The 24,851-nt window shown below is 42.2% G+C and overlaps 1 protein-coding gene across 1 annotated transcript; it reads left to right on the forward strand.

Annotated features, from left to right (window-relative positions):
* Positions 1–376: 376 nt before the first annotated feature.
* Positions 377–23,543, forward strand: ndufs4 (NADH:ubiquinone oxidoreductase subunit S4). Its single transcript, XM_012865557.3, has 5 exons — positions 377–503; positions 3,376–3,454; positions 21,958–22,130; positions 22,278–22,351; positions 23,352–23,543. Exons 1-5 carry the CDS (start codon positions 421–423, stop codon positions 23,453–23,455), a joined length of 513 nt encoding a protein of 170 aa, XP_012721011.1. The 5' UTR covers positions 377–420; the 3' UTR covers positions 23,456–23,543.
* The last annotated feature ends 1,308 nt before the right edge of the window (positions 23,544–24,851 follow it).

Here is a 24,851-nt window from a genome sequence, read left to right on the forward strand (position 1 = left end):
GAAAAAAGCAATACAAAAGTATTTTTCTATTATCAAATATAATTTGTTTTATGTTTAACAATTATATCAGCATAACTGACTAATAAAAAACTAGCTTTTTACGTCCTTTAAAAAATATTTAGATGTGTCGATTCATCCTAAATTTCTAAAGGTAGGCTATTATGAAGGGGCACTTTATCAGCAAATGCATTTAAATAAAATAAGAGAATTTATATCTAAATAAATATCTGGTATTATTACACCAAGGTTCCATAATATAATCATGTATACTTTTAAAAGGGGAAATGGATTAAAATTTACCACATTTTAAACGATCTATCTGACCCATCGTTGCTTGCACTGCTCATCTACAAACGTACTATCATCCTTTCGTTCCGTTTGTTCCTTCGCGGCTACCGTACGTTATTGTTGACTACAAACATGGCGTCCTCAATGTCACTTCTCGGTTTAGGTCGTTTGTCTGCGAGCAATGTAGCTTCCAGGATCCTCCTGAATCATGTCAGGTAATCTAATATTGATTATTAGATAATTTTATTTCCGTGCCTGCTATTTTATTTGGAATTCTGTTTGAAATTTCCAGCTCAGAGACGGAAAGAAAACCCGAGGCCGATCAATCTGGTTTGTCCCGGGCTAAAAAAAAGAAAATCAACTCTCCAAGCTAACCGCCCTTTAAAATATATAAATAAAAATAACGAATTTTTTTTTGAGTTACCTTTGCTTATACGTTTTTTTAATCGGCTTCCTCGTTTCGTCATTGCATTTTCCTCACGGTCAGATAAATGCCAACGTCCTTACACGAACGTTAGCAGGTAATTAGCTAAAGCTAAGTCGAGCTACAAATCAGTTTAGGAGGAAACACAATTAAACGCTTTGAGCTGCTGCACACAGAAATATACCACCGCTAACGATCGGCGCGACGCTGTGAACTTTGCTTTAATGAGATGCGTTATGTGACAGGCTAGGCTTTTACAGCTAAATGCAGCCCGACAAGACCTCACAGCCAGGCAAGCTAGCAGCTGGAAACAACGGGGCACTGCAAGTGTACTATCGGACATAGTTGACTGCATTTACCCGCCTTATGCCTTAGACTAAGTTGTAACAAGCTATATATACACTTTGATCGTTTGTTTTGCTAAAAATAAAATAGTTTCTTCAACGCTATTAGTCATTTAGTGATTAAGTGTGTCTGAATGCATTCGTGTTTTTTGTCACAATGCTCTTTCATGTTGCTGTGGATGTTTCTTTAGTAATAAAACACGTTTGTGTGGTCATCTCACGTTTAAGGTGGCAGCAGTTCTATTTGTGGTGTTTTGTCAGGGGCGGCAGGATGATCAGGCCGTGGCCTGGATGGGTTTCTGTCTTACTGGCATGATGCTTAGACATGTAGCATGATATGATGAACCCACGCATGCACGGGGAGAACATGCAGACTTAATGCAGACACGTCTCCAGCTGGGATTCAAACCCAGGACCTTTTTTTTTTTTTCATTTTTCTTTTGCTGCAAGGCAACTAACTGTGCAGCCCCAACTATAGCTTGTTAATTATTTAGCCTGTCTGCTTAAGTTTGACAGACAAGCTGCTCATGTCTTGCCAACTGCAGTTTCAAAAACAGCGTTATATGAACGTGGAAGCTCCTTTTAGTTTCCGCTGCGTGAGTGTCTTCTGTCTTGTTTGCGACCGAGACCTTCCCAACAGCCAAATATGGCTGTTGTGTAAAAGTGAAGGAGGAGTTTAAATGGGCTTCTTTCAGGCAGCTGATGGGCAGTGTGCAGCAACAAGACGCTCTGCTCTATACATACACCTGGGGGTGGGGTGGGGGGATCTTTCCAATACTTTTTCTGGTTTGTCACAGGAGATTTTAAACTGTAGGAACGAAATGAGCAAAACTTGTTGTGTTGAAACTTTGAGACCACCCCCTGCTCCTTCCGTATCTAGTTACGTCTTGAAATAATTATCACTGGATAAGGGCTGGACGATATAGTAAAAAAAATATCGATATCGATAATTATCAACAAATTCAAAACGTATATTTTAAGTGCAGCCCTGGCCATTGTATGCTGTTGCTTAGCAACAGCATACAATGCCCAGGGCAATAAACAAACAGCTGACCAATTTTTAGATACAGAACACACAAACACTGAATTGAAACTCAACTCTTAATTCAACTTTTTACCAAAACTGCAAGTTTAAAAAAAAAAAAAAGAAAAAAAAGAAAGCGTGCTCTTTATACCCTTTGAAGGGGCGGAGCTTGGTGACTGCCTGGGTTTGAGTTTATTGGTTGGATGTAATGACTGTAATATTAACTTACATTTTTATATATATATATATATATATATATATATATATATATATATATATATATATATATATTAAAGGCTAGAATGCACAAGCAAGGAACACAGTTATTCTATTGAACTTTTTATTGACCGTTTTTTTTCTTCTATCATTGATATACGTCTAACGATCGATATATTATTATTGAATTACAGTCCAGCCCTATATTGGATACACAATGACAAATCTTTCAACCAAGGAAGAGATCTTTCATTAATTTTACAGGATCAAAAATCTAGTAAAGAATGTATTATTTCTGTCTGGGCAGCTGATATCTGTCTTGCAAAGTGGAAGTGGGAGTCGTATTACTGATTGGTAAAAATGGATCGATCTTGTCTCAAGTTATCGCGTTGTGTTTCTTTAATGTCAGCAAAATGTATGTTTCCCTGGGGGAAAGAAAAGAAGAAATCCAAGTATTGTACATTCTGACCTTTCTGACTAATGACATACTTTGCTGTGACATCCAATGCACAGTTGTGCTGTTGTGCATGAGGTGGGTTTTAAAAAAAAACGATTTGGTGTAACTAATTAAGGTAAAAAACGAACATTTATTGGCCAAAAAAGTCGATTCATCTCTTTCTTTCATCAAGCACGGCTCGCCTTTTCCACATTCCTATACGAAAAGCAAAGTTGCGCTTTTATGCGCAGTACTTACACAAATTGTCTTGGTCATATTTTGATAATTAGGAGATTGTCCAAAATTTGCCCTTTCTCGGCTGAGCGGCGATGGACCTGCGCCGCTCAGTGTCAGGACGCGGCTGCACTTTCACAAAGAGCTCCACAGCCAACATTAAGCACGTCCCGTCATTAGGATGAGAGCGACGCTCTGCCAAAGATTCACCAGACAGAACTAATAGGTGGCTGGGGAGGGAGGGGGGGGGGGGGCTTCCTTGTCGCTTCCTTTTCACTGTACCCTCACCCCACCACGTCCTCCAAGACCGTCAGCGGCTGCAGAACGCCACTTGTTTGTGTAATTTGCTGCTTTGTAGCGGGCCGTGAAGCTTAATGTCTGTTCAGTGATTTATTTATTTTTTTTCCAGGTCTGCAAGCACATCAGCATCAAGGCTGGCAGAGAAAGCAGGACAAGACACGCAACTTATTACCGTTGATGAGAAGCTGGTAAGGATCCCTCCTGCTCGACGTGACGCATAGCTGCGTTTCTGTTGTCTGATCTGCCGTCTACCAATTATTTTCTTGGTAAACTGTCAGAAACGCTCTTAATCAGCTCGCGCAGGACAGTAGGGGCTTTTGCGACAACTTGATGGCCGATTTCGTCACTAGTGTGCATGCTCAACGCTCACATTAATCCGTTTGGCACGGCCCTCCTTGTTGTTACAACTACCGAATAGCTTACTGGAAGGAATTTAGGCAGCGATCTGGCAGAATTGCTGCTAGCGAAGCTCAAGTCGGGTTTCATTGATAATGGAAACGTCATCTGTGTTGGGTCGGAACAGTAAAAATATGGATGCTTTATTTATACGTTCTCATTTCCAGACGGTGGTGTGTTCTGTACCATCTAAATGTATGGTTATGTTATTGCCCAGCGTTGCATGAACCTATAAAGATAAAATACGCGTCACATTAAAAGCACCGTGTGTTATAAACAGTGCTGTGTGAGCGAGAGAAAACACGCAGCCCAGTAGGCTTGGCCTTACCCCAGGTTATTAATGACCAGATATCGGCTGTGATCATTAACCGCGTCACTCGATGCCTGAAATGAACTTCTTCTTTCACAGGTCAAACAGAGTGTTAGATGAATATCCAACAGGCAAACAAATAAATTGCCTGTATGAGCCACTTGTATTGCATTCAGCACATTTTCACAGACAAAATAAGAGGCCAGAGTCGTACCTACTTACGGATCTCTTCTGTTTTTTTTTTAGTTTAGTTTAGTTTTTATTTAGCATTTTTCAGATAACTAAAAAAAAAAAATTACAATTGTGTTTTATTGGGGGGTAAATTCTACCCAAACCAACCTCATTGAATCATGAATTAACAGTGATTAACCACATTTTGTCTTATGGTAATCAGGCCACAAATGAGCAGCCTATCAATTTAACCCCAGCTGACACATAGCGAGTGGGACTGGAAGCGGTTTCTAACTCAGTTCATAACTCAATTTTCAGCTGCGTATGCCCGTTCGAGCGCCATCGGTCTGTGACGTCCTGCCTGTCTGTGCTGGGTTAAGTTGGAGGAACGACTAGCGGGGTAACTAGAACTAAAAAGAGCCGAAGCTTGAGAAAATAAACGTCCCCATCTTTGTTGAAATAGCGTCAGTGTTGGCAGATAGAGTCATGGTTTTCCGTTTAAAACCACCACGACGCACCAAAACCCGCCCAATGAAATAACGTTATATCTACCGTATGGGCGGGCCTGAATGCAATACTGTGCGTTTTGTCCGACATAACCCACCCAGAGTTCTCCTAAAGACCACACAGCACAGCGGCAACTAATCCAGAGAGAATGTGACTTGACACATCCTCCTCACTAACATGTTTTCAGGTCAGATTAGGCTTTACAACAACCGTCGTTTCACATTTGAAAGACACAAACTACGATCAATGTGCACACATAAATATGCAAAGTTTAATTCTACACATTTAAAATAATTACATTTACTATGGTTGTTATGATTTTTTTTTTACCTTTATTGCAAAATCTATTGTTGGCTGAACATCTGAATGCTGAATTTACTCCTCTGAACTATATTGCAATCCAGTGTGATTTGTGATCGGTTGAGTCAAAATTCCTCAATAAGTGCTATGAACCAACAATTAACGTTAATTGGTTAACTCAAAAACCGGCAAACTTACTCCAAATCTGCTTAAATGATGTCCTCCCGCCCAAAGCAAATTATACCCACAAAATACAAATGAAAACTGCCTAATCTGGCAAAACTCAATAGCTCACTGATCTTGTATCTTCCATCCCAGCCTAATTTGGTGTTCAGACTCCATTTACTTGTGGCCTTTGACTTAATGTGATTTAGATTTTGGAATTCCGATCCGTGTGTGCATAAGTCCAGAGGAAACCAGGGTCAATAAGAAGTCATTATTGTTTCACATGCACACTAATTTGAATGTTTAAATGAGTAAATTAGTGTTTGACCTCGCTTGTGCGTTTGACTCGTCCGACATTTGTACCCTCCATGTCTACTAAAAACAAACAGACAATGATTTATCTGCGGCAGACTTTGCCGGTCGGTAACTCCTGAGATTTCCCGAACAGATGAAGGATCCTTGGTAGGGAAAAGTTTCCTGAGGGACAGCCGTAAATTAGGATTTATAGCCTAAATCCTATGAGTTTTGGACTGTAATTTTTCATGCTTAAAGTTAAAATAAAACAAATGAATCCAACACTCACTGTGGCGTTAAATGACTCTTATGTGACCTGTGACTGTGATCAGTTCTTGAATGGTGCAAATTTGACCCTCCAGCAGAAGGTGGTGGGTGCAGTTGGACACTTTTTTTTTTCTTTTTTTTTTTAAGAAAAATAAATTGTGACATGGGAGATGTTAGATTTCCCATTTTTTGCATTTCCCAATGTTAGGCACAAAGTATTTATCTTTTATTAACCATGTTTTATTAACCATGACTCCAAACATCTAGCGACTTTCCTCTAAAGCAGACTTCTGACTTCTTCTGACTTTATACAGGCTGAGGAATCCATAAAAAATGTCAAAGTTGTTGCTGAGCGTCTTCCAACAAAGAGTCGACCACAGCCATTTTATCCTGCTGAGAAAAGACCCATAAGTTTATTAGACCAAGAACCTAGACAACCGTTGACCGCAGAAATTAAGGGACTCTTGCATTTTTCGCATTGGGCAAACATGCAAGACTGTTTTTATTCTTTACATCTATGATTTACAAATCTGTCTTCTGCTAAAATCTGACTATTTTGTTATTTTCATAGAAACATTGCAGGTTTATTGTTGAATAGGTAAAATAATGTCTTATTTAGCTTTTTATAAAAATAAAAACACAGCAGCCAATACGGTCTCTCTTTCCCTGAGAATGTCATTACAAAGAGGGAAAAAACACATTGATAGGAAAACCTCACATCATTAAAAAAAATGATTGTTTACTGAAATGTGCTGTACAAATAAATTTTCCTTTTGCCTTTACAAACTGGTTACCATAGACGGTACGGCGACACTGCGGAGTTTCATTGGATTTAAAAATGCCTTCATAGATACATAGGATCCTATCACAACATCCCTAATTTGTCAAAACTCAATAAAACAGCTAGTTTATCATGTCAGTAGATTTCCAGTGATGCAGAAAGAAGAAGAAGAAGAAGAAAAAAGGGTTGTTTCTGTTGCTGAATTGGGAAAATATTTCAAATGAAATAATTCCATCAATATTCATTAGAAAAAAATATTAGTCTGTTTCAAACCGTATACAGAGAGGAAACAATTTAAAGTTGAAACATGAATCTACCGTTGCACGTTTTCGTGTTTTGCATTCTTTTCCCGTCAGATAAAAATGAACTAGTGTTAGGATGTTTGGATCTAATGTTTCCTTTTGGCAGAAAAAAAAAAATAACTACAAGCTGGATGAAAGTGTGCAGCTTGACCACCTGTGTGTTTGCTGCACACCTGTGGCATCTGAGCTCAGCTTTAACAGAGATAAACCGGTTTGAAGAGGCCAACATAGAAGGCGCACGCGGCGTTTGAAGTTCGTGCTTTCTTATTAAAACGCGAAGGACATAGAAGATAAGTACCAGAATTGGGGGGGAATGAGGGAGTCTGTTTTGGACTATTCTTTTTCTTTTTCTTTTTTTTTTTTTTTTTTTAAGGGCCAGGGGGCGGTGTGGGCAGCGTCAGTGGGCTTTTGTCCCGAAGCAAAGCTGGCCATACTGGCAGACAAACCTTTGGCTGGGCGGAGTGTCTGTCTCTGTCCTCTCAGTAGGGGCCACCGAGAGGACCAGCAGAGTCAAGAAAAAAAAAAAAAGAAAAAAAAGGGCCTCCAAAAAAATAGGGAGGGATTTTGATAAAGAAAAGAAGTTTGCCTAGAAAAAAATAGTTTGTGAGACACTCTGAAACTGGATTTTGGGGGGTGGGAGAGACACACTGGCCACCTCGGGTTTTGTTGGTCACAGAGCTTCCTTTGTGGCGTGTTGTTGCTGGCGACGGCGGGAAGTACTCTAATGCTCACCCAGACGGGGCCAAAAAGAGAGGCCCTCAGCTGTTTACAGTCCAGTGGTCTCAGTCTCACATGGAAGAGGGCAGCGAGAGGGCTCTTCCTGTCGGGCATTCGGTGCGCAGTCAGTCATCGGGCCGTCGATAAGTGAAAATTGCTTTTGGTGAGGCCGATCGGCTGAAAGATCTCGATCTTTTCCAGAGGTTATGTCGGGTGGGGATGCTCTCCCTCTTTACCGGGTTGAGGAGAAAGAGGCGTGCTGCTGGTTTGTGCGTGACTTCATTTAGATGAGGCTGCAATTTTTATTTTATTTTTTGGTCAGGGCAAGGGATATATTTTGAATCCAATCCAAAAACTGTCTGACTGTTTTCTGTTTGTGATATTCCCTCATCTTGTCCTTTTTGTTCTCGGCTGTCCGAGAAAGCGCAACCCCTGACAGGAAGTCGCATCTCTACGGTTTGTCTGTCCCTCTCTATTACACGCTAATTTAGGACGTGAAGGACAAAAAGCATCCGTCTCTACCAGGAGTCTGGACGGGTTTATCGGAAAACGGACCCTGGTGGCTGGCTGGCGCAGAAAACTCTTGGTGATCATTAAAACATCTGGAATCAACCCTTTTTATACAGCGCTTTACTAAAGTTTTCACAACCACTCAACCTTTTGAAGGGTTTTCAAATTTTCTAATACATAAACAGAAAAAACTGTCCTGGCTCCGGTTGGATCGCGAACAAATTTGTAGAACATGCTACTGATTTTCATTTAGATGCAGGTCGTGACTTTGACTAGGCCAAACGCATAAGTACACCTCTGGCTTTGCATGTAGGGCTGCTTTAGCAAATTTTGGACAATCTCCTAATTATGCCGGTACAATGTTTCACACTAAGCATGGGGTTCAGGGTGATCTCTAACTCTGAGGTGCGAATCTCTGCAGCTCCTCCAGAGTTACCGACGGGGGCTCTCGGCTGCTTTCTCTCACCAACGCTCTCCCAGCCCCGCCCCGTCGGCTCAGTCTCTGTTTGTTTACGTTGGAGTCGCGCTCGTTCCATTCTTCGGATGGTTGAGCGGTGCCTCGTGGGAAGTTCCGAGCTCGGGATATCGTTTTATAACCTGACCGCGTTTTAAATTTAGCCGTAACTTTATCCTTGACCTTTTCTAATGCCGTTTGTTCGCCAAGTGGTTCAGCGAGAAACCTCAGACTTAATTTTAGTCCCCCGAGGAAAAGGAGCTGAGTGGAAATACACGGCACACGTTTAGAGTATTCAAACTGTCAAGACTCTGTAGTGGCAGGTAAAATTGCGTACCAAATTTTTTTATTATTTTTTTATTTTTTTGCATTGGTTTCAAATGCAACGTATCACTAAGCAGAACATTTAAAATATACTTTTTTTTTCCCTCTGCCACTATTTTCCTGCTTCAGCCTAGAGAATCGCTCCCATCCATAGAAACGGCTTTATTTGGCTGTTTAATTTTGCTTCGTTGAAGAGCTTGACCGCCACGAAACCACTTTCTTCAACCTAAAGTGTGAAGCCTGACATTACTACGAACCAAACCTCGACGTCATTGTCTGAAATTCTGGATCAAAGCCAAACAAAAGAGACCTGCGTGACGGCGCTCCAGTGCCCGGAGCTGCTCGCCGGAGCGCCCGGGCCGACGCGCCTTTGTTTGTAATTACTGTTTGATTAAGCATGCTGGGCAGCTCCCAGGGTCCGGCTGGCTGGCCACTGATACACAGCTTTACAGGGAATGTCTGTGACCTCAGTCAATTAGAGTCAGCTCCTTTCTTTTTTTTTTTTTGCTTTAACGCTCCGGTCCCCCCCCGTCTGCAGAAACGGCCATAACAGCTGCCTCCATAGGCAAGCTCTCTGTACCCCCCCCCCCCCCCCCCCCCCCCACATGCACAAGTGTCCAAACGTCGGCCAGCCCTGCTCCCTCTCTCCACATAAAGACAACACCATAATCTTAAAGCGCTCGTGAAGCCTTGTTATAGAGTTCTCCAAAGGGTCCAGGGTTTTTTTACGAGACGGAGGAGGATAGTTATTAGGCTGCGAGGAATCGAAGGAGAAAGGGGGGGGGGGGGGGTAGAGCAGGGAAGAGGGGGGTATTAGATTGGTGGGGCCATTTGATTCTTGGCATGTTGTGTTTGTTTAATGCAAAATACTTGGTTTCCAGTGGATCTCGGTGCACACCACTCGCCTGGCAATTGACGTAACATCTGGGCACAAGATGTGGGCTTCGGCTGCGGTAAGGTGGTTGACTCAAAAGGCATGTTGTTGGTTCTTTTAAAGACCTCAATTGGAATCAGATTGGAGGATTCTGCGCCTGTCAGTCAGCGTTTATCTTGACTGACGGGGTTTCTCATGTAGGATGATTTTAATTGGCCCGAGAGGGGAGTCAACGTGGGGGTGTTGGTTCACTTTTTTCTTTTTTTTTTTTTTTTTCTTTTTTTTAAATGCCCCGAATCTAGAATCCTGGAACCAAAGAGCTTTCCTTAAAGAGAGAAGCTTTTACCTGAATGCACTAGAAGTGTTTATATATGTTTGGCCTCCTTTTTAATAAAATGTTATTATTTGCAAACACGCGGGTAAAAGCCATCCTTATGCAGACGCGGACTTTGCCAGCGTCCCAGTCGCAGTCCAGATAACTCCAGCTTGCAGGAGCGCTTTGAAGTCTACAGTACAGAGGTGAATACTTTCAGATTCAGTCCACTCTCGCAGACGGGGTGACCTACCGTGGAGCAGACCACATTCACTAACCCCCCCCCCCCCCCCCCCCCCCCCCCCCCACCCTTCCTCCCTCCTTTCCACACAGCAACTTAAGTGTCTGTTTTGTCTGGTTGAACCCCTCATACGGCGCGTTTATCCAAAAGGGTGAAAAAAAAGAAAAAAGAAGAAGAAAAAAGAAGAAAGATCTTGCAGCTCGAGTTTGGAGTATAGCGGGTCAGGGGATGTTAGTCTTTGAAGAGTACCAGACAAGAGGCTTTATTATGCATCATTCAGTAAACGGTATTTCCTTTATCAACGCTCTCCGCCATTGAGAACCGGCCTCTTAGGAGGGTTCCTCTGCCCTGTCGGCGCGGGCTTCTTTTTTGGGACGCGTTTTGCGGGTCGGACACAAAAATGTTCCCTCCTGTTCGCCTGCAGATGCATTTGTTCGTTAGTCGTGGAGGAAACTGCTCTCAAAGCCTTCGTCTGTTCCCTCTCGTTTTTTTTTTTTTTTTTTTTACTAAACCTGACCAAGGTTCCAAAAATGTGTTCTGAAGTTTTCCTCGTGAGTAAGAAGGTTAAAAAAAAACAACAACAACCTAAATGAGCAACAGAAACGAGTGGATCACAGCCATATTGAATGAGTCATATGACCGCTGCACCGTTTCACAGGTTCAGGTAAGGACAGCCGTTCCACCGTTTCTGGATCGGGTCGCTTCCTGGTGTCTGGGCAAAGGGGGGGGGGGGGGGGCATTTGAAGCCCGGTTGTCGGCGGCCAGAGAAAGAACCAAAACAATGGGACTAATGCATTGCCCCTCCCCTACCTGCTGCTGCCCCTTGCCAATCAGCCTGCCTGAAAGAAGGCTGCAACACTTTTCTCATACTTAGAAGAAACATTAAATTCAGCTGTTCAAAAATGATTTCCAGTCACGCTTATGGTTTGGAAACAAGACAAGTGTAACAATAATTACCATGGTGGGCTGTATCAGAGTTTAGAATATGACTTAAAATCCTTTTAATGAGATAGCAGAAGAAGACGACTCGTTGCTGTGCATCCCTGGTCAGCTGGATAAAAGAAAGCCTTTTTTTCCCCCAACAACAGCAAATCCAAATACAGCTGGAGATATCTATGACTGCAAAAAAAAAAAAAAAAAAAATAACACGGACAATCATGACAGCACCACCCATCACCCCTGGGTTGTTCTGTTGCGTAATATTCTCAGCAAAAATAACTTGAAAGCTGTGGGGTTAAGGGTGATGTGTTTGGGCTTTCAGCACATGCTGACTCGACATCGTTCAGCCCGGCTGACCTTACGGCACCTCAAGGCCGCTGAGCTGCCGTTTTGCTGTACAGGTGTGCGTCCCGCGCGGGGCTGTAACTCTTCTCTTTTGTAAGGCTTCGTCTGGGCCGCTCCCGTTTTGTTTGTCTCTACCTGCAGAGTCAGCTGGAAATATCCGTTTAAGTGAAGGAGTTTTAAAAGTTTGCCACTAAGAAACATTTGTTCAGCCATTGCAGCCAGGGGCCAGCACTGTTTCTGTAGCATTGACTTCTTGGACTTAGTATAGATGTTTGCTGTTCTCCCAATAATCAGATTTGCTTTAAAAGAAATGTTAAAAAAACCAAAGCCGAAACAAATCCTCTTGTGTGAGAAGTTAAAAAAAAAGACTTTTTAAAGTCAGTGAATGCTATTAATCTACAAATAATAATCAACTTCAGAAGGATTAAATGTTGAATATATAATGTCTGTTCAAAATCACATAAACCAATAAAAATGTCAAACAATCATGGAAAGCTGTTGTCAGCATTTTTCCTCCGTGTTTTGTTTTACCCTAATGAACTCGGGTTCATGGAGAGGTAACCATCATCCTAACAAATAACGCCATCATTAAGGACGTTTTTATTTATGTAATTCTCTGTTTCCCAATGGTTTAAATACTGGCATATAAAGTTTGCTTTAAGAAATTAATGTGTGTGGGGTGGGGTTGGGGGGTAACACCGCAAAGTTTTTATGCCGTTTTAGTCCCCTGTGGAAAAGGAGCTGAGTAGAAATACACGCCCCACTTTTTCAGAAGTTTATCGACTATGTTTTAAGTATTCAAAGGGTCAAGGCGTGCAAATACTTTTGCAAGGCTCTGTAATGGCATCTACAGATGTACAGCCTTTAATATAGATTATAGGATCTGTATTAAAGGGTTCTTATCCAAAATCCACTTTTTTTTTTAGCCCTTAAATACATTTTGTTGTGTATTTGGAGTCTCTGTAGGAAATTTAAATGCAGTCTGTCCAGGCGCTGCATAAATATCTTTATATTCTGTTTGGGTCATATTTTCAAGCCGTTAGGTTTTCTTTGTCCTCTATTACGTCTATTGAAAAATTACATCGCAGAATTTGCTGCGGAGTTGCTAAACTAGGTCGTGGACTTCCGGCTAACCAACTAGGTGAATCCACCATTTTTATTCCCCCCCCCCCCCCCCCCCCCCCTTCCCCCGCAATTTTACAGTTCAAGCTGGATAAGTGAAAGACCTCCTTTTAGATTTAAAGAGATGGTACAAAAACGAGTTGCTCTCAGACGAACCTCAGAACAGGGGTAAAAGAGGGGCAATAATAACGAGGAATTAAGACCAAATCATTGCAGTTCCACTTTATATAGACCACAACTGAATGATTTAAATGTGAAAACGAAGGCGTTAATGCACATAGTATGTCCCCTTTTAAAGAAACATGAAAAATAGAAAATTTGGTGTTGGAAAATTTGTTTAATTTCCAGTAAATGTAAATGTCCAAAAAACTGATATCCAGTTATACCGGGGTCGTTAATGGTTAAGTTTTTAAAAGGTTTTCTACCTTTTAAAATGGTTGAAAGGCCTTTTTAATCAGATCCCACGTGCAAAAGCCAAATAAAAATAAAAAAACATCTTTAAGTAGAAAACGGATAATAAATAGTTAAACAAAATGATTTATGTCCTTCTTAATAATCTGTAGAAAATTATTTGTCAGCATTAGAGTAGTCAAACCCTCTATATAAAAGCTGAGCGCCTTTTTTGCTCATTTCCTCTGGTTTTATTCTACTGATGCGCTCCAAGACTTTGATGTTGGGTGACCTCCTTACCATCACCCTAATCTTTAGCTCCCACCACAGATTCTCTCAGATTAAAATCGGGATTCTGACTCGGATAAAGAAGAAACATGTTAATAATAACAAACTTTAAACTTAAATCTGATGTTGAAAACAAAAAAAAAACAGAAACAACAGCTTGAAAAGTTTAGAAAAGTGAAAAAGTTTGGAAATCTGAACTGGATAAATTTAGGGAATCCTGCAAAAGTTGAGGCCACTATGTCTCACAGTTGTAAAAGTCGATGCTTACTTTGGCTCCTCCAGGCATTGGGTGTTTTCTTCAAACTACATTTTTTTTAAGTAATTCATCTGATTTGTATTAAAGGTTTTTCTAAAACACACACATCCAAAAGTGATATCTGATTGTCCACCTTCTCTTCCTTCTCTTGTTGGCAAGCTACATTTTTAGGGCTAAATTACATTTGCTGTCTTGGCGAAGCTCAATCGCTCGCAGAAAAAGCGTAACGCACCACAGAAAATCTCTCCTTTTTCGTTCGGCGCGGTCTGCAAATGATATCGGAAGGACCACGGAGGCCATGTTTTAGATCACTGAGAGGGAGAAATCTGGGTTTAATATCCCTTTGTATAAACTTGTGGGAGGCGAAGTGCAGGAAATGTGGATATTCACCTGCAAATCATCTGAAACTGACAAGATGTGTTAAACGATGGTGGCTGGGGGAACACTTGGAGGAAGAGGCTGCCCATGTGTCCGGTTCTTCAGCACTTCAGCTTGTCCGTTTGCTTTAACTGGACACATAAAGCAGCCAAGAGGAAGCAAAGTAATGACACAAGCTGAGTTTTTTTTTTTTGTTTTTCTTTTTTAATTGCTGCTTTTTCCTTCTTGTCACACTGAAAACACACATTCTATATTGCAGAGTTTTGTGACTTAAAAACCCGCCGACCCTAACTGAGTGGATCCATGCAGACATTTCTGCTTTTCACTTTGTAACCTGAACAGCACACTTCTGCCGTTTGCCATTTGATCCCCAGAGCTAAAAATAAAATCAGCGACTCTGTGACAACTTAAGTGGTAAAGCCCCGTCTCCGAACCCCCTTTTCAGACAGACTCCGACTTCCTCCGGACAGACGGCAACTGAACTTCTCATGTCCACATGTCATTCTTCCCTTTGCGCTTTTTCTGCTTCAGTTTTTTTTTTTTTTAAAGAAAATTTAACTGAAGCTGACATTAAAGGACAGGCATGGGCAGAGCAAACAGTCTCTGTTAAACTGTAGTCATTAAAAAGGACATTTTTTTTCTCTCTCTTTTTCAGGGTTTATGGTGATTATAATTAGCTGGATTACTTTCTCAATTTGAGAAAATGACCCAAAGAGGCAAAACCTAAGTTAAAATCACCATAGCTGCAGGAATCTCTGCTGAATGTCTGGTTTATACAGAAGTGTTTTCAAGCTCCCATCCACTGCCCTTGTGCTCAACATGTGGCTCAACGCCCGTCAGGCTTAGCAGTAACTTCTGTGAGGGTGTGCAGTTAGCAGGAAAAAGTTTGGTTGCTCTTCTCACATCGGACGTTTGATCAGGCGGAGTGAAGATGCTTCAAGTAGGATGATGGAGCCCTGGGTTATTTCATCGGTGCACGGAGGGAAAACCCGACTGACTTTATCCTGACTTTATTGCTCACGAGTCATTCGAGGGTCCACAGTCTGTAATTCTGTGGAGCCGACACTTTAGATCACAGGTGTCAAACTCAAGGCCCGCTGGCCAAATCTGGCCCTTCAAGGTAAATTATCCGGCTCTCGAGAGCCAAAAAAAAGGCATATATCCTTTTATAGTGTATAAAGTGGCTAAAACTGTGCCTCCTGTAAGTGTAACATACTCTAATATCAACTTTTTTTGCAGATAAACTGTATAAAATGGGCCTAAGAGTGCTACTTTAATGTTACTGTGCATTTTTTATACAACTGTGTGAACTGGAATGAAATTATGAAATGAAAAGTATCGTCTCTACACATGCAAGCGGCCCTTTTAATGACTTCATGATGCCAAAGTGGCCCCAAATAGAAATTAGTTTGACACCTCTGCTTTAGATGGTTCTTACAACAAATTAAGGACTTATTTATGTCTGATTTATTATTTGTTTTATGTCACAATAAATAAAAAAAAAGCTATCTTGGTCGCATTAAGAAGTTGTTGAATTGCGTGAACTAATGGTCTCCTCGGTTGTACTGGTGGTCGGCGTCTTCCCCGTTACGCGACTTAACTAAAACAGTGGAGTTTCCTGTTGGGGCGTATTCTCCGTCTCTCTCTGGTTCCTCAGAGAAAAATTGATTCTGTAAAAAGCATCCTCTGAAAGTACAGTCCATCATTCACAGATGATCCGCTTTCTTATTTTGTTTAAAGTGGGGAATCTGAGTTTATTTTTCCATCAGGTTTCCAGTCGGTTTCAGTTTACCCTCGACTTCTTTTCTTTTTCTTTTTTTCTTTTTTGGTCAAATAGCCTTCGGCTTTTTCCGCCTTCATGTTTACTCTTACCCACCTGTCTGTTACTGGAGAATGGATTTCCTGGAGCTCATTGCGTCCAAAAAAAAAAAAAAAAAAACGTGAACTAAATGAGCTTTCTTGCACTCTACTATGGACCAGCAATCTATTCTAGGAGGAAGATAATGGAAAGAAAAATCTGTCTGTTGCTTTCCAAGCATTTGAATGCGAAGCGTAATGCGGTTTCAGGTTTACTGAGCAGCGGGACGACCCAACTGCCTCTGAAAACGTTGGCTGATTTAGATTTGAACGTCACTCAGGGGGTCCTACAGGTGTCTGGTTTAGCATTTAGCACCTTCAGCTCAAGATTCGCGAAGCTCATATTATCAACATCCTTCATTCCAGCAGCGTCTCTCTCCTCCAGACTGAAGCACTTAGAGATCTCTTTGTTGTTTACACAGAAGTGCTGAGCCCCAGGTCTCTGTTGGAGTATTAGGGGTACCAGCTTTCAGCAGTCTGGTGGGCCCAGCAGCCCCACAGCGACAGGCTCCTAGGCGCTTTAATTTGGCCCGTAGCCAGAAGGTGTCAGAAATATTGACACGCTTTCACGTGACGAAGACTTTGCCAGCCAATCCCCCCCGCCACCCCACCCTCCCCGCCTTTCTTAAAGCCCGGCATTCTGTCTGCCCAGCCAGGTATTGTAGGGCCCTGTGAAGGCCCTCTGAATAGTGTCAAACTTGATAGTTCTCATTTTGCTTCCTGTACATGGCAGAAGAAAAAGTGCCCACCGTGTGGGTTTTCCTTTTGTCGACGACCCTTTCTAGTCCTCCTGGGAACACACCACATTCCAGCCACAGCCCCCCCCCCCCCCCCCCCCCCCACACACACACACACACCCTTTGTGAATCCGGGCATTGTGGGTGAGCCTGTTATGCCGATAACCCTCCTACCTCTCGGGCGTAATGCAAGAAGAGTATCATAGAGGTCTCGAATTTGTATTTCTGCCCGCAAAGCCAGATAACGGGCAGAAGGTTTTTTCAGTGATTTGGCGACGTTTCTTGTTTTGGCCCACTCCCTACGATTTTGATTTTAAGGTTTGCTACATCTGGACAAATTAACCAGAGCGGTGTACCAAGCTCGGGCCCCCATGTGTCAGTCATGGTTTATGTAACGACTACACACGCGGAACCGTCGTCTGACCCGCTAATCCCACAGGCATCGTTCCTGCCCGGGGCTCAGAGACGGTTTTCATGCATCCAGCCACCAGAATGAACCAAAAAAAGAAAAAAGAAGAGTTTCTGATTGCAAATATGATTTATTTCTTGTTACAATGCACAGAAAGCTAAGTTGGAGGTTGTTGTCTCCTCCCCAAAGGCTCTCAAACGGTTTCTATCCTTGCGTTTCCGGCAATACGGACTTTTTGAAATCCCTTCCAAATACAAACTAAATTGGAGATACTTCTTCTTTTTTTTTTTTTTTTTAATCACCAAGCTGGTGAAAAACATCAACTTTTGCTGCTATGCAACACTGTGTTGTGTGTTATTGTGTCATGAACCATTACCCCCTCTGGGCGAGGAGAACATGTTTTCCTCCTCTTTGTGACAAGAAGGAATTGTTAAGGTTAAGTAGATAGGGCAGCCGGAAATAATTACTAAGCACTTGTGAAGTCCAGCCCCCTCCCCATTCCTCCTCCTTTTGTCTGTCCCTTTCCTTTCATTTTAACAATCTTTTCTATGCGCAGATCTCGTTTATGATGAAATTTTAGCCTGAGCTTGCCTCGTAACGCGGGCAGAGGGATGCGTCGCCTAAAACAAGCGGTAGTTTGGCGGTTAGACCTGTAATTTGCTGGGCTTAAATGCCATCGGAGGCTCCTTCGCCAGAAGAAAGACGGGCTTTTGTGTGGGGTTCATGGAAAATGACCCCCTCTCTACAAATCAACTGGCAGATGACAGACAATGATGAAAATTAGATTCTTTGAAGTCGTAATGGCCATTGAAATGTGTAAAATTCTTGCATTGAAAGGAGAGCCTCCTGGAAAGGCCTCAGTCTTTGGGTGGCTGCGGCCGGCGTGCTGGGAGGTTCGTCTGTGTTTTGTCGCCGACTTCCCAGTGCTTGTTTGCTAATTCCCTGAAGAATTGGACCAGATCTTTGATAGGATAGCCTAAAGGGGCTCCCAGGTCCCACCTACTCCAACTGTCACACTGGCCTACTTTCTCTCGGGCCTTGTGATAAACATCTGGTACGTTGGGCTTTCGGCTGCTTAAATGCAAAAAGAAATTAAATAAATGATGTCATAAAGGTAATTTCTGCTTTAATTTTTTAGTATGTACTCCGATATTTACACTTTTAGACATGTTTCTACGGAATTATTTTCTGATTACGCCACCCCACCTTCGCCCAACAGATAAGATTTAATGTTACTTTTTTTAATTAAAAGACCACTTTGAACCTAAATCTGCCAGGCTTAGGAATAATTAAGGCATTTGTCTGCGTTTAGACATACAAGACATCTACTACTTATTTATTTATTTTTTTTATAAAACTTCTGTTTAATAAAAGGTAGGAAGACATGTAAAGTTATGTGACAAACCCTTTTATCTCCAAACACATTGATTTACAGAAATATACACATTTTCACATGTAGCCGTAGTGCTTATAGCACTGTTTTTTTCATTAGTCAAAACCCAGGCGCTCACCCAGGTTGTTTTAGAAAGGGCGGCATGACACCAGGCAAATATTTCATTGTGATAAGTGGGATGGTTTTACCGGTTACAGTTGAGCCACATTTCCCCGCACTAAAGATTTCCATCCAGAGTACAGCAATGGTGACGTTTATAATGTGTGCATCATGGGATTGAAAGCACTGCCTCTGTCCTTCGGCCAAATCCATTTCAAAAGGCCTTTTACTCTGAACATTTGTTTTTTTTTATTAAAATCCTTGAGTCTGAGTGTAGCTTGACGTTAGTCAATTTAAATAAAGCAAAAGCCGATGAGCTTCGCTAACCCCGTCTGTGAACCCGAGTTAAATAAATTACAGATGTTCCTCCAGCGAAACAGAAGAAAACTCAGGAGGAGGAAACGTCTTGTCAGAAAGTTTTATTTTTATTTTATTTTACTGTCAAATCAAAAATTAATCATTATTTCCACAGGTGAGAAAGCCCCCAAAAGACAGTACGTAATAAAGCGTGTCAGCCAAAGATTGTCAAGTTATTTTTTTTCTGTCTTTAACTTAATACTTTAAAATTTGGTGCAGTCTCAGACAATTTAGCCTAATAATAATAATAATAATAATAATAATAATAATAATAAAACTATTTTAATTTAATAAAAGCAGTCAATTAAGATGTGCTGTTGCGACATACACTATATTGTCAAAAGTATTCACTCACCTGCCTTGATCCACATATGATCTTAGGTGACGTCCCATTCCTAATCCTTACGGTTTCAATATGACGTCGGTCCTTTGCTGCTAGAACGGCTTCAACTGTTCTGGGAAGGCCGTCCACAAGGTTTAGGAGTTTGTTTATTGCAGTTTTTGTTTTTGTGACGTTACGTACTGATGTTGGAGGAGAAGGCCAGTCAGGTTCATCCACACCAGACTCTGCCATCCATGTCTTTATGGACCTTTGTGCTCGGATACACAGCCATGTTGGAAGAGCAAGAGGCCGGCTCCAGACTGTTCCCTCAGAGATGGGAGCATGGAGTTGCCTAAAATGTCTTGGTATGCTGAAGCATTCAGGGTTCCTTTCACTGGAACTAAGGGACCAATCCCAGCTCCTGAAAAACAGCCCCACACCATAATTCCCCCTCCACCAAACCTTTATATTTGGCTCAATGCAGCCAGACAAGCTTCGTTCACCTGGCAACCGCCAAACCCAGACTCGTCCGTCAGATTTCTAGATGGAGAAGCGTGATTCATCACTCCAGAAAACGCGTTTCCATTTCTCTGAAGCCAGTGGAGGCGTGCTTTACACCACTGCATCCAACACATTGCATTGCACTTGGTGATGTGCGGCTTGGATGCTGCTGGTCGGCCATAGAAACCCGTTCCATGAAGCTCTCTGCGCTCGTCTTGAGCTGATCTGAAGGCCTCATGAAGTTTGGAGGCGTGTAGGGATTGACTCTGCAGAAAGTTGGAAACGTCTTCACACCATGCGCTTCAGCATCCGCTGACCCCGCCCCATCACTTTACGTGGCCTAACACTTCGTGGCTGAGCTGCTGTCGTTCCCAAACGCTTCCATTTTCTTATGATACGGTTGACTCTGGAATATTTAGGAGCGAGGAAATTTCACGACTGGATTTGGCGCACACGTGGCATCCAATCACAGAACCACGCTGGAATTCACTAAACTCCTGGCTGTGATTGGAACACCTGATTCCAATAATTTGGATGTATGAGCAAATACATTGGCCAATATGGTGTATGTTTTATATTTTGAGGAACACAGAAATGATTTTTCTGCAAAAGAGTAACATGTGTGGGCCTCATAGACGATACCAATCTAATCCGGCATTGTGTAATATTGTGATCTCACGCGGAGAAGGTCAGGAAATGCTTTCCTTTTTGTTTTCTGTTGATAAGCGTGATAAGATGATCCATATGCCCAAAGTTGTTGCTTGTAGTAAATCCTAAAATACGTTAGGTAATAAGTGAGATTATTTATGAATATTTTCTACCACATCATAACCAAGTGATGGCATCATGATACAGAACGTGTGTTTTACCCAAAGAAAATTCAGCCGCTCCAGTTACTCACCCAAACACAGAAAAAACAGTAAAAAAAAACAGTCAAAGCGATTTGACTTCTTGTTTCGTTCCTATGATTCTGTTTTTCTGCCCAGGGAAAAACAATTTAAACGCACAGATTGCAAAAAGACAACAAGAAACTAGTGTTCAATTTTTAAAAGCAAGAAAAAAATAAAACGAGAACAAAATCCTGCCAGGTCAAGACACAGAAAAGGTCGAGATTCAAGACTTAGAAATGTCAACCAAAAAAAGTCCATCATATCAAAGAGACACTAAAAACACAAAACACAGATTTCGTTTGCTTTATGGCGCCTATAAAAATGTTCGCTCCTTCGATCTTTTAACGATTTATTGTCCTTCAGAGCCCCTCTTATTTAACGCGGAGATGGTTCTCTCCAGTCTGACGACGGACAAAAGTATAAAACATGAAACGCTCCGTTGCATATTTCCATTTCTGCCGCCAGCCAACATTTTCCTTCCTGACGTCAAAGACGAAGTTTTTTTTCGGGGGCCTGAGTTTTGGGAACGCCTCCAGGTGACCTGTTGGAGCAGTCGGATTGATGTCTTTGGCGCCATCGTCGCTGCTTTTCAGGAAAGAATAAACGGCTGTCACCATGGCGGGAAAAAAAAAAAAAAAGACGTCTCGGCCTCAGAGGAGGCAACGTTTTCCCTGCTAATGTTTTATCTAATAAGATCAGTTTCCCTGCTCGGTGTGGTGGATCTGTAACTTTAAGTTGGACCGCGTTTTGCTGGAAAAGTCAGCGCTGAAAAATGTGAAGTCATTCATCAAAGTAGTCGATTGCTAATTTCTGGTGCGGACCTTTTAGTGGCTGTTGTCTACGTTCCAGGCCGCAGACTCTTCACATTCATGACATCTTGGAGATTTTTATATAATTGGATATACTGAATACACTTTTTTTCTATTTGTTTTAGTTGAGGTAAAAGTGAACAGCTCAAACAAATTGGCTCTATCTGTGCAGGATAAATGAGATGAAAAAATTATTTTGCAGTTTCATTTAAATTTATGAGACATATCTTAGTCGTTGTTTTTCATTGGTCGTGTTTTGAGGCACAAATCAAGTCATCATCCCCTCCATAAAATCTCTGTGGGAAGTTTCTCTCTCATCGGGTTTTTATCTGAAAGCCCGCGTTCTGCCAAAGGGAACCGTAATGTTGAACGTAAAACGCCCTACAGAGGCAACGTGACGGCTAAGACTTAATCAGGAACTGTCAGGGGGCGCTTTCCTCGCCAAAAGAAACGCTTTTTAGTCGGTCATTATCAGGAGGCCAGATATTTCTCTGCTTAAGAAGGTTCAGCTGTTCGCTTTAAGCGCGGTAAAGAGTGGCCAAAGCCTGCCCTGCCCTTTTTAGGGGCTTCGTTTTCCACCAGCCACCCAAAAAAAAAAACCCCACCATGACCCTCAGTCTTTGTTTCCTGTCTAAAGTCCGCTTTTCGTCACATTCTTCTGATGTCCCCATAGGACATCACCACTCTGACGGGGGTCCCAGAGGAGCACATCAAAACCCGCAAGGTCCACATCTTTGTCCCCGCCAAGACCGCCATGCAGTCCGGTAGCAACAGCACCAAGAAGTGGAGGATGGACTTTGACACCAGGGAGCGGTGGGAGAACCCGCTGATGGGCTGGGCCTCAACGTGAGTGTGACGCACCCCTTCCCGCATCGCCCCGAGTGAAGCTGGACCGCCACGGAGCGGTCCGTCGAGGCGGTCCAGCTTCCGTTGCTTCCTGTAATGTTCCTCTCCACAGGTGAGCTCTGAGTCCTGACTGTGTCTGTGTTTCAGGGCCGACCCGTTGTCCAACATGGTGCTCTCCTTCTCCTCAAAGGAAGACGCCATTGCTTTTGCTGAGAAAAACGGTAAGAGAGGCAAAACCGACCCAACAGAACAACAAAGGCTGTGAAGTTTATTGGAGTCGAAGGACAGTTGGACATTTATTAATTTGATTTATAGAGTAATTGTGGTTAAAGAACTGCAACAATCATGGCCAGTTTATTCAGTTCTGATCATATTTTCTTCTTTCTGTATTTACTGAAATACAATTAAGGAAATCTTAAAAAAGGTCTCTTTCCTGCATGACTGTGACTCTTAAAACCCAATGAAATGTTTTAAATCAAACCCATATTCATGTTGCAGTGGCCTAGTCAAAGCCCAGATCTATATTCAGTTAAGAAACTATGTTAAGACTTGGAAAAATTGTTCCCAGCAAGTCTTTGCTGAGCCATTAGAGGCGTGTTTTAAAGGATCTGTGGCTGGAATCTCAGTGAAAGGTGGCTCTACAGAAGGGCTAAAAAGATAATAGCATGCTACACTTTTCAAACGTTCATTTGTAGAAAAAAAATAAATTCAGATCACAAAGTTTGTGGTTGGAACCTGACAAAAGGGAGAAATGTGTAAATGCGCCAGCTGGACTCCGTGTTGCTCAGCTGATTGGGCGTTTCCCACCCAGCGTTTGGCGTCAGAGAACTGAAAAATGGCCGCAGTGTATCACCTGTTAAAACCCAGGAACCAAAGCCGTCGCCTCCAATCGGCCGAGGCACAAAAGCGAAAAGTTTGGAACGATTCAATGCGAGCCGACCGGGCAGTTAAACATGAGCGATGTGTTTTCTGTCTAGCAGCAGTCAAGTTGACTCTGACTCAGAGAGGCAAACCATCTGGGGAGGTTTGTTGAAACCAAGCAAAAGGAAAGCGGCTTCTTCTGTTTATTGCACCAGGAAAACGATTAGAGACGCTCTCGGCTGCACACAGCCTGTAGATGTCCGCGCAACACCTCATCGTAGCTGGAGCCGGTCCAGAGGGGAACAAACGGGACTCTCTCTCTCGGGCCCCTCATCACTCACTCTCCTGTCTGCCCCTCAGGTTGGAGCTACGACGTCACAGAGAAGAGGACCTCAAAGCCCCGGGTGAAATCCTACGGAGCCAACTTCTCCTGGGACAAGAGGACCCGGAGGTCCGCAAAGTAAACTGCTGTCCCGGCCTGCGTGTGTCCCGCTGCCGACGTGTATCATTCTTGTCAATAAATGCATAATTATATATAAAGGAAAAACCAAACAATTGGGTCATTATTGCTTTCGCTCTTCAAACATTCACCTCATTACCGACTACCTGACGCATGCCGGCCGATTAACGAGGCGTTTGATCTCTCGGTCAAGTTGTGCAACAGCAAAACAGAGTGGTACGCTGCGCTGCGTCCAGGACCCGTTTGAACACGCAGATAAATGTATCTGGAGGCAGATTGTTTCATTGTTTTGGAGAGCTGCACGGGTGGAATTTTAAATAGGAGCTTTTTTTTTTCAACATCTGCGCGGCGAGGTTAGCGATGTGCGCGATCTGAAAGCGGCAACCTCCGCCAGGCTTTCAAAGAGCCCTGTACCCCTAACGGGCAATTTCAATTCTCTTTTGTATAAATGGTTTTAAATTGATGGATAATTAAACGAGTCGTCTTCAGGCTCTGACAAACGTCTTTTAAAAAAAAAAAAAAAACAGTTTTACTATCAGGGTTAGAATTAAGTCACAAAAAAGCTTTTGTACAACTCTTTTCAGACTTTTAATTAACAACTTTTTTTTTTAACCTTTATTTAACCAGGAAAAACAAAAAAAAAACTTGTATAAAATAAAGGGTTTGGTGCCAGTGCAGGTTAAACATAAGTAAGTATGGAATGAAGTTTAATTCCTGCAGTAGAAGGTAAAAAAATAAGGACAACATAAGAAAAAAATGGTGATATACATGTTTTAGTTTGTTTTTTTTAAATGTGCTGCCTGTTTGTTGTGATTCCCACTAATTCAAACGTTATGACGCTGTGATAAAACTCAAACTACCCAGATATTTGTGACTTCATAAACCCATGCATCCTGCTTGTGAAGCTGCATTAATGCATTTTACAGAATAGAAATCCAAACATTGGTGTTAAATGCATAAAAATTACATATTCAGATTATTTTTGGCAATTCACGTGGGTCTCAAATTTAATTCTTAAGGGTCACCATGCAAAAAATGCAGCGGGTAGCACTGTTATCTTGCAGCAAGAAGGTCCTGGGTTCAAATCCCGGCCTGGGGTCTTTCTGCATGAAGTCTGCATGTTCTCCCTGTGCATGCATGGGTTCTCTCCGGGTACTCTGGCCTCCTCCCACAGCCCTAAAACACGACTTCTAGATGAACTCTCCATACTGCCTTTAGATATGACTGTGGGTGCATGTTGGTTCGTCCTACTGGGGTTTTGTGACGCAGATATTGAGACCATGAATGGCCAAAATTGTTAGATCTTTATCCATTTTTATGTGACATTTATCCTGCAATTCAACTTAAACACAAACAAATCTGTCAGAGGGGGGGAAAAGATGTTTCAGTTGCTCAGAAGA

This window comes from Fundulus heteroclitus, chromosome 12 (genome assembly GCF_011125445.2).
Source record: "Fundulus heteroclitus isolate FHET01 chromosome 12, MU-UCD_Fhet_4.1, whole genome shotgun sequence".
In the NCBI taxonomy this organism is placed as follows: domain Eukaryota; kingdom Metazoa; phylum Chordata; class Actinopteri; order Cyprinodontiformes; family Fundulidae; genus Fundulus; species Fundulus heteroclitus.